General features: G+C 37.7%; 1 protein-coding gene across 1 annotated transcript; it reads right to left on the bottom strand.

Annotated features, from left to right (window-relative positions):
- Positions 1-3,062: 3,062 nt before the first annotated feature.
- LOC141345369 (CUB and zona pellucida-like domain-containing protein 1) lies at positions 3,063-9,624 on the bottom strand. The gene is made up of 8 exons (XM_073850226.1): positions 9,536-9,624; positions 7,245-7,388; positions 7,106-7,161; positions 6,597-6,775; positions 6,111-6,511; positions 5,897-5,993; positions 3,309-3,489; positions 3,063-3,211 (listed from the first exon to the last, which is right to left on the bottom strand). The coding sequence occupies exons 1-8, from the start codon at positions 9,622-9,624 to the stop codon at positions 3,063-3,065; spliced, it is 1,296 nt and encodes a 431-aa protein (XP_073706327.1).
- Positions 9,625-15,205: the final 5,581 nt, after the last annotated feature.

Here is a 15,205-nt window from a genome sequence, read left to right as displayed (position 1 = left end):
CATGATCGGGGCTGTGGGTCTTCCCTCAGCCTCCCGAGGTCGCTGTTCCTGCACTGCACTTCCTGATTGCATTCACCTGTCTTTGTCATCAGCACTGATCACTCACATCTGTTCACAATCATCAGGTCTATAAGAACTCTCACCTTTCACTCCTGTTGCATGGCTGCATTGTCTTTTGTCTTGCATGTAATTTTGTGTTCCTGATTCTGGCCTTAGACCTTGTTTCATGTTTTGTTCAGTTTATGTTTCAGTTTATGTTTAGTTTGCCGTGTTGGCCTTTTGGTTTGTTTTGTTATTATTTTCATTAAAAATATCTTCCCCTGCACTTGGACCCAGACCTCCCTTATTAACGTGACATATACACCTTATTCTTTGGCTCATTAACCACTTTAGGGAAATAATGAGAAGAATAACAATGTGCAGTAAATGGTAAAACTGTTTGCACTACAAACCAGTTTGTTCATAATTAAGATAATACATTAAAATAATATGATTAGACACACGAATTTGCAGTATCAAGAAGCAAAACAGGTTGTTTGTACAGCTAAAAATAGCGGATGCAGGAAGTCAGAACCATACAATTTACAAATAGCCACGCCCGCTCTTACAGAAAAGGTAAGGTCATAACACATCATATATGTCATAAAAGAGAATGCAACACAGCTTCTCATCATCATTTTTCGACTGTGCAAACGTGCAAAATCAGACCTCTGCAAACGATTCAGAATGCAGCAGCATTGCTTGTTTTCAATGAGCCCAAGAGAGCCAATGTCACACCCATATTCTCATCTCTGTGCACTGGCTTCCAGTCACGGCTCGCATCAAGTTTGACGCCTAAAAAACAGTCCTGAGTTTGTCCTGAACAGTTAAACTGCCTGCTGTTCTTCAGAAAAATGCTTCTCACCAATTCTTTTGTTTTCCAGCATTTTTGTGTATTTGAACCTTTTTCAACAATGACTGTATGATTTTGAGATCCATCTTTTGACACTGAGGACAAATGGTAACCAAGTTCGAAACATTGGTGCTTGCCTAAAGAACAGCCACGGGCTCCACGCACCCTCCTCCGCATTGATAGAGTGCATCGATTTAAAAAACAATTAAAAACTCGTCTTTACTGAGAGCATCTAACTGCACCCTCGTAAAAAATATCTCTGTGCTCATTATCTTTTAATTCCTTCCTGTTCTAGCTGTTACTATTTTGAACAATGACTGAAATCTTGTAAAACTGGCCAATGGTGAATCAATGGTTGAATTCCTCCACTGAAAGTGTTTTTTTCCAAATCTTTAAACAGTATGCAATAATAGTATTATGAACATTAATTGGTATGAAGATTGATATTATTTTTGTATGTGTGTGTGCTCTGTGGTAACTAAGATCTTTAAAATATGAAATTTAAAATTAGAGAGTAGAACATGTTCAGCTAAATGTTCCTTATTTCATTTACTTCTCTTTCTCTCTCTTAGGAGTCATTAAAGATGTTGTCCATTATCTATATGGTTCACATCATGAACAAGCGTTTCATTCAGCAGCGAAACATATCGTCCTGTTCAAGTTAGGCTACTGTATTACTATTGAATAGTTCCGTTTTTCGTTACAGTAAGTTTACCATTTGTAAATGAGATGGACCTCATCCACCACAATCCCGATCAGGTTGTCCCGGTAGACCTTGTTCGATAACATTTATCACCACTTCTTTTTTAACAGCCAGGACTCGAGACTGCCGAATGCTATCTGGCATTGCCTGCTTCGGATCTGTTCCTCTTCGTGCTTAACTACCAGCGGAGCTAACTGATAGGTTAAACTCTTGCCGTATCCAGTCGGCAAAACAGCAAAAACGTCCTTCTTGCAAAGGAACGATTCGAGCGCGGCTTTCGGTTCCTCTTTTGTAGCGGCCAAAGCCGTTTCAAACAACTGATTTTCATCTGTAGAATAAATCTCTTTCAATGTTTACTAAATGATTCCGTACGTCGCAGCGCTGTCGTCATCAGCTTAGCTCGCCTCTGGCCCGCCTACATCAGATACACCGATTTGATTGGTTCCCCTTACGTATTGCAGTAACATGCATCATTGCTCGAGGCCAGAGTGTCTTGCAGAGACAATTCAAATTGTGCTCTCCCGAGATCTCTGGATTTCCAGGGTAGCAGCCTCCGGGACTGCAGACAGATAACATTGCTATTGTCCTGGCTTTGTTTTTTTTGTTTTTTTTTCAAAATAGTCTAGCTGCAGAACTTCAGATGATTGGGCTATGCAAATATTGGGGGCGTAACTATTAATGATCGCGACTCTTACATAATAGTTGTTGTTATGTTAGGATTAGCCTTTTTGTCAGTGGTCTTTAGCAAACACCAGATTTATATAAGAAGGAGGAAACGATGGTGTTTGAGACTCACGGTATTTCATGTCCATGTACAGAACTGTTATTATTCAACTATGCCAAGGTAAATACAGTTTTCCATTCTATGGCACCTTTAAAGCATTTGCCTGACGATGGCAATTTTTTTTGCCAAATATGCTATTTTTGCTGTGTGCAAGACATACAGAAATGGTTATTTAAATACAGTTGAGGTCAAAAGTTTATATTCCCCTTTGGGAATCTGCAAAAATGTAATTTATTTTACTAAAATAAGAGGGATCGTACAAAATGCATGTTATTTTTTCATTTAGTACTGACCTGAGTAATATATTTCACATAAAAGATGTCTACATATAGTCAAGAAAAAAAAATTGTTACATTTATAAAAAATGACCCTGTTAAAAAGTTTACATCCTCTTGTTTATGAGCCCCTTGTTTGTCCTGAACAGTTAAACTGCCTGCTGTTCTTCAGAAAATCCTTTTTTTCCAGCATTTTTGTGTATTTGAACCCTTTCCAATGACTGTATGATTTTGAGATCCATCTTTTCACACTAAGGACAACTGAGGGAATCATATGCAACTATTACAGAAGGTTCAAACACTCACTGATGCTTTAGAACGAAAAATTAAGATTCAAATTTTTCTTGTTTTGCCTAAATATCATATTTTTTCATTTTTTCATCATAAAAATAGAGCTTTATGTCTTGATCAAAACTCGTTTGACGGCACAGGTTTGTATCTGATCCTTTGCCCTCTGGCTCTGTAGACCATCACTCCACACACCATGGCTACTGCTGCTACGAGACACACAGCGGCAACAGCGAGGTTTAGATTCAGTCCCGGGCTTGCGGTGACCTCTGAAATGTGAGTAAAGGTGGCAATGGTTAACACAATTTGCTTAGTATACATTTTGTGTTACACAAGCTGTATGAACTTGAAGCTGAGATGTCTTACGTGATGCACTCCTCTTTAGCCGCAGGGGCCCCTGGGAGATGAAGTGACTGCCGGTCTGGATGGGAGCCTCTCTTTTGTGATGGTGGTGGACCGGTGGAGCGACTGTGCTGTTGACACAGCCCTGAGAACAGCGGGTATTGAGATTCGCCTGGCATATGATGATTGAGCAGCTGATGAACACCTAGTGAGGGAAGAGAGGAAGACGAGAAGGCAAGAGACAGGGTTAAACAGAATTATTTCTATTTTATGTTACTTGTAGATGTGCTGCATTTTCATATAGAGTCTATATCAGAGTATAATAGATGGAAACTTTGTTTTTGGAAAAACGTTTAAAGGGATAGTTCACCCAAAGATGAAAACTCTTCATTCATTACTCATCCCCAAGTCGTTCCAAACCCTTAAGACCTTCGTTCATCATCAGAACACAAATTAAGATAATTTTGGTTCAACTGTAATGTTACGAAGCTTCAAGAATACAAGAATAAAGTCATTTATGTTTGTTTTCTTTGTGCACAAAAATTATTCTTGTAGCTTCATTACATTACGGTTGATCCACTGATGTCACATGGACTGTTTTATCGATGCTTACTACCTTTCTGGGCCTTGAACGTGGTAGTTGCATTGCTGTCTATGCAGGGTCAGAGAGCGCTTGTATTTCATAAAATATCTTAATTTGTGTTCTGAAGATGAAAGAAGGTCTTACGGGTGAGTAATTAATGACAGAATTTTCATTTTTTGGGTGAACTATCCCTATGAAACATATTAATGATCCATAATGCAAAATAGAAGCCCGTTTCTGCCACCGAATAAGATCTACTCAGTCACCGCCTTCAGTCACCACCCCAAGCACCAACCACCGTCCCACCCTCCTTTTGTCAAACGCAACAACATCGCGTCCATGCCATTGTTGAGCAACAGCAACACGAAAACAAGTTGAGAAAATGCTGTTCAGTTGATAGACATCGAAACTACATCATTGCACAGGCTTCTGAACAACGTTAATATAAGAGACCACTGGCACGTCAACTTCAGCCTCTTTCACACAGCCATTCCGGAAAATACAAGGATAATGTGTCCCATGATTTGTTCCGGAATTGTTTGATTCGGTTCATTCACAAAGTGATTTTCCAAAATCTGTGCGTGCTTTACACACAACCCATAAAGACATATAATAATGCGACGCTTACATTTCACTAAACTGAAATTAACCTGATGAACGATCTGTGCTTCAGCGCTGATAGTGAGGAGCTCCCTGATCGCCGCTTCATTCCACTTTGCAAATATTTTTCCGTCGTGAAGAGTTATAGGGTAACGTGCATCATCACTACAACACTGCCTTTATGGTTCTGGCTTTTGTTCACACAGCGCTCGTTCCCGTAATTTTCCGGAATCAGCACGCATTGTGAAAGGGGCTTTACTAAAGCAACAGTTATGTAGCTTACTGCATACTGTGTTTGAAAAAGAAAAAACATTAATGAACATTCTGAAATATCCTGTTGAGTCTCACAAGCCACAGCAGGCTAGACTCTGGGCTAAGCTACAGCATACATGACCGTAGTTACTTGTGGTTGGCCTGGCTGTGTGTCACTCAGAAAACAACAGGCCAATCAGAAGAGAGGCTCATGAATATTAATTAGATGGGCCAAAATCGACCTGTTCTTGACAGAGCTCATAAAAAAGGAGCTGTAAAATGTATTGAGATGGATTTTGGCACTTATACCGCAAATATATACTCTTAAGGACATCAACAACTAAAATAAACCTCCAGAAATGTGTACAATATGGGACCTTTAAGAAATAAACTTGCAATTCTGACTTTTATCTCAGAAATGCTTATATCTGTGAAAAAAAAATTCAGAATTGTGAGTTTATGTCTTGCAATTCTGACTTTATAAGTCGCAATTGTGAGTTTCTATCATGCAATTCTGTGATGAAAAGTCAGAATTGTGAGTTTATATCTTGCAATTCTGACTTTATAAGTTGCAATCGTGAGTTTGTATCATGCAATTCTAAGAAAAAAGTCTGAATTCTGAGATAAAAAGTCACAATTATCTTTAAAATGATTTACTATTGTGATATTATTTCACAATATTTCTGTTTTTACACTGCAAAAAAAAAACTTCTTTTACTTAGATTTTTTTTGTCTAGTTTCCATCCAAAATATCTAAATCAAGAAGTATTTTCTAGACAAATAAAAATTATTGTCTTGTTTTTATTAAAAAAACAAGTCAAATTAAGTGAGTTTTTGCTTAAAACAAGCAAAATAATCTGCCAGTGGAATAAGCAAAATGTTTACAAGATTATTTTTCTTACCCCATTGGCAGATTATTTCGCTTGTTTCAAGTAAAAATGCACTTAATTTTGACTTGTTTTTTCTGAAAACAAGACAATATTTTTTACTTGTCCAGAAAATTCTTCTTGATTTAAGAATTTTTAGACATTTTAGACATTTTGGCTGGAAACAAGACAAAAAATCTAGACAAGTTTTTGTAAATTCAGCCTTTCTGCATTAATAAGAGACCTCTTTCAAAAATCATACTGATCCCTAACTGTAGTTTGTGTGTGTGTAGACTAAATGCCACTTTAACCTGGTCTTGGAATTCAATGAATTTGAAGGCCTCCATTTCAAACTCGACATATGGTTGGTGGCTTGAGAAAAACTGAACTGTTTCATCCATGTTGCATCTGAAATAAAGAAAAGCACTTGATGAATTTGTGTGACAAATTAATTAAACAAGAGTATCATGTAACATTGGCATGACCAGAAAGTGTAAATGATCAATAATGTTTGTAGAATCTCACCCATTTTTGATGATGGGATAGGAGATTGGGTAATTGGGATTATCGTAAGGTGTAGCGACACATGACTCAAGAAAGATCTCGGTGTTTAGGACTGGAGTGACGGGCTCGATCTTCATGTAGATCTTATCGCCCACATTGTACTCAAGCGGGTAGGATTCTGGAGCCTTGCTGTTCTGGAAATTTTGAGAAGCATAAAACTCAAACTGATAGCTAAATGTGCCAAAAGCCTTTTCTGAGATGTTGACTGGTGGTCTGTGAGTGTCAAACTCAATCGTAACGTTGCTTCTTTTCTGGTACTTGCACAGGATTTCAATTTCTAGCTTATTCTTCCTAGTTATAACGGTCCTGGGATCATCAAATGTAATGATTTTATTTTTGAAGATGAGTTCATTGTTGTTCTCCTATAAAGAAACATACGTTGTGAAAATAGTTTAGCTCTGGAATTCACAAGTTCTGATTGTTAATGTTAATTATACAAATGCTGACCTCAATCTGAGTGCCACAGTCGTTTAGAGGTGTGCTGGTGAACACGTGGGTACTGTTGGTGTAAACCCGACAAGACGGATTTATCAGTCTCAAATGGTCACCATGGAGGTTTTTGATGGTGGATCTCTCAAATGTCACTGACATTGAGTTTTGAGTGCAGGTTACCTGTGCCAAAGGTCCTGGAAATAACATTAATAACATGCAAATGTACATAATTCATTAGAGCAAGAAATTTGAACAACAACTGAACAAATCATATGAACAAATGAACAAGTGCAAGATGAGTCAACAATACTTGTGATTTCCGAAAAAGATAAATATTGTACATTTTGAATGTTTACTTGCTAAAGGTTAATTTATCAGCCTTTAGGTGCACACTAGAATACAGATGATAAATATAATAGACATGGCTTAATTTAAGTATGCATTATTATAAAAAGAAAACTAATTAAATAATTAAATTAAGTAAATAATTAATGAAAATTTAATTGTTAAACTGGTTTACCCACCTTCAGCTTCCACCTTTACAACAACGCACCTCATCTCAGAGTGGTAAATATCAAATCTAAAAAAATAAAGTTTTTTATCAACAATCAATGTGAATTTTTTTTTTAAGTAGTTAAAAAATTATGTGCTTAGTAAACATACCCGTATTGTCCTTCTGCGATGAAGCAGAATGGAAAGTGTTGGCCGTAATTTTCTGCAGTTGGTGTCCAGTTAATCACATACTCCCCAGTGGTGGTTTTGTACTTTGTGATGTTCAGAGGTCCGCTAATGATGACATCAATGATTCTAGATAACAAAAAAAAAAAAAAAAAACATTGAAAAACTTTAACTTTTTTGTGCAGCTACTAAATTGGACAAAAGAAGGCAACTAAAAAACAAAACTGCAGACTGCTGGTCTCCAGAACCTTTGGGGGAAAAATATATCAAAGATTGCACACAGCAACAGCACGACCTCTTTGAATTCCTGCCCTCTGGTAGGCGCTTCAGAGCATGGCACACCAAAACAACCAGAAGCAGTTTTATTATCCCCACAGACAATGGCTGAATTTGGAATAACATACAGTGAGGAAAAAATTATTTTAACCCCTGCTGATTTTTAAAGAAGAAATGACCGGTCTATAATTTTAACATGGCTTAGTACTTGGTGGAAAGACCTTTGTGGGCAATCACAGAGGTCAGTTGTTTCTTGTAGTTGGCCACCAGGTTTGCACACATCTCAGGAGGGATTTTATCCCATTCCTCTTTGCAGATCCACTCCGAGGCAGTAAGGTTTCCAGGTCCCTCCACAGATTTTCTATGGTATTAAGGTCTGGAGACTGGCTAGGCCACTCCAGGACCTTAATGTGCTGCTTCTTGAGCCACTCCTTTGTTGCCTTGGCTGTGTGTTTTGGGTCATACCCATCCACGACCCATTTTCAATGCCCTGGCTGGCTTCAATGCCCTGGCCCTTTGATGTGATGCAGTTGTCCTACCCACTTAGCAGAAAAATACCCCCAAAGTATAATGTTTCCACCTCCATGTTTGACGGTGGGAGTGGTGTTCTTGAGGTTATAGGCAGCATTTCTCCTCCTCCAAACACGGCGAGTTGAGTCGATGCCAAAGAGCTTGATTTTTGGTCTCATCTGACCACAACACTTTCACCAAGTTCTCCTCTGAATCATTCAGATGTTCATCAGCAAACTTCAGACGGGCCTGTACATGTGCATTCTTGACAGGGGGGACCTTGTGGGCACTGCAGGATTTCAGTCCTTCATGGCATAGTGTGCTACCAAATGTTTCTTGGTGACGATGGTTCCAGCTGCCTTGAGATCATTGACTTGATCCTCCGGTGTAGTTCTGGGCTGATTCCTCACCATTCTCCTGATCCACAAGGTGAGATCTTGCATGGAGCCCCAGACAGAGGGAGATTAACAGTTATTTTGTGTTTCTTCCATTTTCGAATAATCACACCAACTGTTGTCACCTTCTCACCAAGCTGCTTGGCGATGGTCTTATAGCTAATTTCAGCCTTGTGTAGGTCTACAATCTTGTCCCTCACATCCGTGGACAGCTCTTTGGTCTTGGCAATGGTGGAGAGTTTGGAATCTGATTGATTGATTGCTTATGTGGACAGGTCTCTTTTATACAACTGAGATAAGGTGCACTCCCTTAAGAGAATGCTCAAAATCTCCGGTATAAAAGACAACTGGGAGCCAGAAATCTTGCTGATTGTTAGTTTCTATCATGCAATAGGGGGATCAAATACTTATTTCACTCATTAAAATGCAAATCAATTTATACATTTTTTTAAATGTGTTTTTCTAGAGTTTTTGTTGCTATTCTGTCAGTCACTGTTCAAATAAACCTACCATTAAAATTATGGACTGATTATTTTCTTGTCAGTGGGCAAACATACAAAATCAGCAGGGGATCAAATAATGTTTTCCCTCACTGCACTATTCTACTCCTGTTACTCTTACTGCTAGAATTAATTTAATATAAGAATGGAAGAAATAGGCAATTCCAAATTCAATTTGACCGTTTTTCTTGCTTTAACCTGGTTAAAGAAACTAGGATTCACTTAGTTTTCATCATCACTATCTCAGCAGAGCAGAAGACACTTCTTGCAAATGTGTTAACCCTTTCTCATTGGATTGACACATTTTCCCCATGCACCCTTTTGTAATACAGTTAACACGGATGTCATTTAAGCAGTCCAAACTCCATTATTTTAGCTATGGTAACCAAACAGAAACCATCTATTCCTAACTATTAGAAACTTTTTTTAAAGTTAAATTAACTGTTTTGAAAATGTGGAGTTTATGTTGACGGCTATATCAAAGCAATCAAGAAAAACTGTAATTCAAATTAATGTATATTTTTTCTTATTTTTTTTTCTTTTACCTAGAAAAAGATGCAGAAGCTTTTACTCTGATCTCCAGCTCTTGATTCACACGAGCCTGCAGGTGCTCTCCATGATGTGGTGTTGGGTGGAGGAACTCTGGTAGATATTCACCCTCAGTGCAAGATGGTGCTGGACCATCAACTGAAATGTATGTACAGCATATTTAAGGAAAGATAGTATTATTATTATCATTATTATCACTAGTATTATTTGGAATCATACTTTATAAAACATCCAAACCTACCTTGCAGAGAAAACTGAAGAGGTATTGTGCTCAGTGGGGAAGTTGTTGATGTTGCTGCAGTGGTTGTTATTGGATATATGGTTGTTGTTTGTATAGTAGTAGGTATTGTGGTTGTTGTGAGTTCAGATTTGGTCACAGTGGGTTCAGGTGTGGTTGTTGTTGGTGTCAACGTGGTTGTTGGTGATGTAATGGTTGTCGTCTGCGGTGTAGTGGTTATTGTAGTGGTTGTTTTTGGCAACATATTGGTAGTTATAGGTGTGGTTGTAGTTGGTGATACAGTGGTTATTGTAGTAGTTGTTGTAGGTGTTGTGGTTGTAATTGGTGGTGTAGTGGTTGATGTTGGCAACATAGTGGTAGTTATAGGTGTTGTGGTTGTAGTTGGTGATGTAAAGGTTATTGTGGTGGTTGTTGTTGGTAACATAGTGGTTGTTGTTGGGGTTGTGGTTATTGGTTTTGTAGTGGTTGTTGTTGGTGTCATTGTGGTAGTTGTAGGTGGTGTTGTGGTTGTAATTGGTGATGCAGTGGTTATTGTAGTGGTTGTTGGTAAAATAGTGGTTGTTGTAGGTGTTGTGGTTGTTATTAGTTTTGTAGTGGTTGTTGTCAGTGGTGTTGTGGATGTCATTGGAGATGTAATGGTTATTGTAGTGGATGTTGTAGGTGCACTTGCGGTCGTTGAAGGTGTTGGTGATATAGTGGTGATTGTAGTGGTTGTTGAAGGTGATGTAGTGGTTATTGTAGTGGTTGTTGAAGGTGATGTGGTTGTTGTAGGTGATGTAGTGGTTATTGTAGTGGTTGTTGTTGTTGTTGGTATCATAGTGGTTGTTGAAGGTGATGTGGTTGTTGTTGGCGATGTAGTGGTTGTTGTAGGTGTGATTGTGGTTGCCAGTGGTGTAATGGTTGTTGTTGGTGGTGCAGTAGTTTTTGTAGTGATTGTTGTTGGTAACATAGTGGTTGTTGATGGTGTCGTTGTGGTTAAAATTTGTGTTGTCGTGGTTGTTGTACTTGTTGCAGGTGTTGTTGAACGCGTTGTGGTGGTTGTTGTACTTGTTGTAGGTGTTGTACGTGTTGTTGTAGGCGTTGTTGTACGAGTTGTTCTACAAGGTGTTGTAGTTGTTGTACGAGTTGTTGAACGTGTTGTTGTGGTTGTTGATTGTGTTGCATGGGCATTTGCTTGAGGTGGTATATTTCCATTTCCATGTCCATTTCCATTTCCATGTCCATGTCCATGTCCATTTCCATTTCCATTTCCATTTCCATTCCCATTCCCATTCCCATTCCCATTCCCATGTCCATGTCCATTTCCATTTCCATTATTATTAATAGCACGTCGGTTTCTGATGAAAATGTCTGGAGATCTTTCCTTTGAAGGTGAGTTGGTGTAGGTCAGAGTAATCTTTTGAATGGGGAAGTCCTCCAGCACCAGCTCAAATGAATAAACTCCAGGGACCAATGTGTGTGAATATGACAGAGAGCAGTTATGCTACATTTTGAAGAAAAAAAAGTGAATTAAGGAAATATGTAACGTAAAATACTTAGGATCCAAGGCATACTATTTTCTTACAGCATATACTACAGATCGTATTTTCATGTGAAAGTTTAGTCATGGGTATAGAATAGTTTAGTTAAATGGGCAATTGTGTAAGCCCAGACATTAACCACGACTCTAGATACTAAGAGATAAAACTGTTGCCCAAAGGTGTTTGTAACCAGGGCCAATTTTTTTTTTTTTTGATTTTATAGTTTACAACACATATGTTTTTAAATGTATTCAGTTTTGTATTCAGACTGAACATACTGCCCTCCTCACTTCTGATCACATCTTATTTTCTTCACCTGTTCCAACATAAAACCAGCAGGTTGGTTGCAGATTCCACACTCCTGGTTTTGTCTGAGTCCAAATCTGCATCTGACATGGTCACCATCAGGATCAAAGGCTAAAAGTTTGTACCTCCTTGGACAGTTTTGAGGAACTCTGCAACACAAAACAACATGGCAACATGAATGTAGTGCAGAACTGCATTGACTTTCTCATGTTAAACAGCTGTTTTACCTAACAAATGGTAGGGTGGTGGTTATTGGCGATCGGTTGGGCTCGGAAGTGTCCGATCTCACTCCGAGGTCGATGTAAGTGAGAAGACTCCAGTCTCCAGAATTCGTGACTGTGTTGTAGATCCAACAACAACCACTTTTGCTGTTGAAAAATGGACATTTCATATTTACATCTTGTCCACATCTATATTTTTGAGTAATTGAATTAATTCTGTTTTTCTAAATACTGTATATTTACTTACAGGAGCTGGAATGGGCTGTTGGTGGAAAGTGTTATCACTCCCTCAGACTGACACCAGTTGTTGCCATTGGGACTTGAATCCACTTGACCAATCACGGTTTTGACATCATTTCCACAGTCTCCAGAGCTGCACGGCCAGTAATCATAATCATAGCAATAATGGTAGGCCGCCTTGAAGCGAAGTTCCACCTGAAACAATCGGTGGTTTATAATATGTGACCCTGGACCACAAAACCAGCTGTAAGTCACACTGGTATATTTGTAGCAATAGCCAAAAATACACTGTATGAGTCAAAATTATAAATTTTTCTTTTATGCCAGAAATCATTATAATATTAAGTAAAAATCATGTTCATTTAAGATATTTTGAACATTTTCTACCATAAATATATCAAAACGTAATTTCTGATTTGTAATATGCATTGTTAAGTGCTTCATTTGGACAACTTTAAAGGCGATATTCTCAATATTTAGAAACTCAGATTTTCAAATAGTTGTATCTCAGCCAAATATTGTCCTATCCATTCGGCTGGTTTCAGATTATTTATAAATCTCAATTAAAAAAAATGTACCTTCATGACTTTTTTGTGGTCCATGGTCACACATGACTAAAGAAAATTCTTAATTGATGTCAGAATTTGCTACTAAGAAGTGCAAACAGTTTTGAATTATACTACTTTAGTGGTAATTCTACAATACCCATAATCTCTAGCACAGCACTTAAAAAAATTAATTACTGTATGGTTGTGCACATTTGAGTACACATGCTTTTGCTCTATTTAGTTTTTTTTTATTACTATTATTGTTTTTATGTTTTAAGAAGTTGTTTTGTGATTAGCTTGCCTTAAAGTGTCCTTAGTATGTAAAATACTTTAGAAAACTGTGTGCTTTCAAGGATGCACATTTAATACATAGGTGGAGTAGCATTGCACCCAATTTAAGACAGCGGTCCAAAATAGTTAATTAAAAAAGTACAAATTTTTCATCTTTATATATATTATATATATTTTTCATCAAACGGAAAGAGAAAACACAATCTATGGCTATTATTAACTCTCTATAAAAAGTATACAGACAAAAAGACAAAAAAAAAAGAAAAAAAAGACAAAGAATCTTCCAGTCTATAGGATGAAGTCATTACGTACATTAATAATAATGTGAAAGTGTGTATTTTGAGTTAACAACCAGTCAATCTTGTTGAGTTTACAATACCTTAAAAACTATAAAAAACATACATAATACTAAATGTATAAATTTATAAATGTGAAATGGAAAAAAAAGTGCATATATTTATAAATGTAATTTGTTTTACAGTGCCTCATAATTCACCCCAACATGGACTTGGGCTGCTACAGTTAAAAATTCTGGAGTTCTCACCTTGTATGATCCATCAGAGTTCCTTCTTGGATTGAAGGTCATTGAGCCTCCATAGAAGTGTGAGGCTGTTGCTGTGGTGACCAGCAGAAGCTCAGCCAAGAGCAGAGAGGTGAGAGACATGTTGATCGGTGCTCATGTCTTCTGCATCTGGGAACAGGTTTTTGTTTTGATGTACCTAATGGAGGAAATGACTCATCTGGCCTGATTTCACAGAAGAGGAAAACACAGAAAAGTCATCCTAGTTTTAATTACTGCTAAAGAATGAAAGGTATTTACGTATTATTTTCAGTCTTTGTGGTTAGACACACCACTGTGAAGTTTTTTTAATTAAAACTTAGATATGTTAATAATGCATATGCTATTAAATGCACCTACATATCTTGCTGGAAGGAATAAGCACATTTTATTTTTATTATTTGCGCAATGCATGTGCGAAAGAATGCAACCACAGACTTGCATCTGACTCATTCGGTTTTGTTTTAAAAAGGTGTTGTCTTTGGGATTGTTTTTTTTTTATTTCTCTTCTCAGAATATATTAAAGCTTTTTTTGATCAGGGCAGACTCAGAAATAAAGCTTACTGGAAACACGTATGACACCCTAAAATAAAAAATTAACCAGTTGACCAAGATGAGCAAATGAATTGCTACTGTTGAACTTCCTGTTACTTGATCTGCAGCTCATGTTTACGAAGTTTTGGGCTGTGCTCATAATGTCAATCAGCACCAAATAATATGTTCAGATCTTAAAGGAACCGTATGTAAGAAATTTATGTCAGTTAATCATAAAATGGCCCTTACATGTCACTAGACAATAAGAAATCATGTTCATTTCAAATACTTATATCACTGACAACAGTGGTCCGGCCAGGATATTGTCATTTAAAAGTGAAAGTTGCAGCCCTCAACTGATGTTATTGTTGTCATTTTGTGTTTTGGTCTGAGGCTCCACCCTCCAGCTATCTACCAATCACGAAGTCAGTAGAGTTTTGTGATCCGGGTTGCCAGCTCTGTTACAGCTGCAGCTATACGAACGTGTCAGATAAAACATGTATAACGTTACGAAACCTAAAGACCTCGTTATGAATCCGAAATACGTCGTGACAAAGTCCGAAAGAAAACAAGGATTTGTATAGGAGATGCCTTTGAAAGATGGAGACGGCTGAAAACGGAGAAGGATTTGAAGACAGACGCCATCGTTGCTGATTTTCTCCTGAACAGGTAAGATTCATCTATGTTTGGCTAACTTTGCTTCCGTACAGAGTGGATTTTCCACGGGCGCCTGTGCTAAATGCGTTCATAAAAAGCTTTATATCGCACCACTAGCAGGGTATGAAAACAATCTATGTTCCGACTGAAATGTGGTATTACAGTACATCTTTACGAAATATTTGGCTAATCGCCATCTGTAAATTTTTGCGATACATAATTACTTCGCAAAACATCTCTTGTGAAGCATTAACATAATTAACAGAAGAAAAACAAATTACTGTGTAGGACTCGTCACTTGCCGTTGGAAGCTCCTTGTAGCAGCCTATTCCAACAGCTTAGCTGGCAACCTCGAGTCAGTTGGGGAGCGGGAGGGGATACACCGTTCTACAGTATTTTGAAAGTGATTGCAGTACCAGTTTTGGCCACAATCCTACATACGGTTCCTTTAAACTAAATATCCATATGTGATCCTGGACCATTAAACCAGTGCTTAGCATTTCTAAGAACTTAATCTGGACAACTTTAAAGGTGATTTTCTCAATATTTAGATTTTTTGCAGCTTCAGATTCCAGATTTTCCAGATTCTAATAAACCATACA

The sequence above is a fragment of the Garra rufa genome, chromosome 11, assembly GCF_049309525.1.
Source record: "Garra rufa chromosome 11, GarRuf1.0, whole genome shotgun sequence".
NCBI classification, from domain to species: Eukaryota; Metazoa; Chordata; class Actinopteri; order Cypriniformes; family Cyprinidae; genus Garra; species Garra rufa.
Note: the sequence above shows the minus strand (reverse complement) of the source record. Positions and strands in the feature narration are given on the sequence as shown.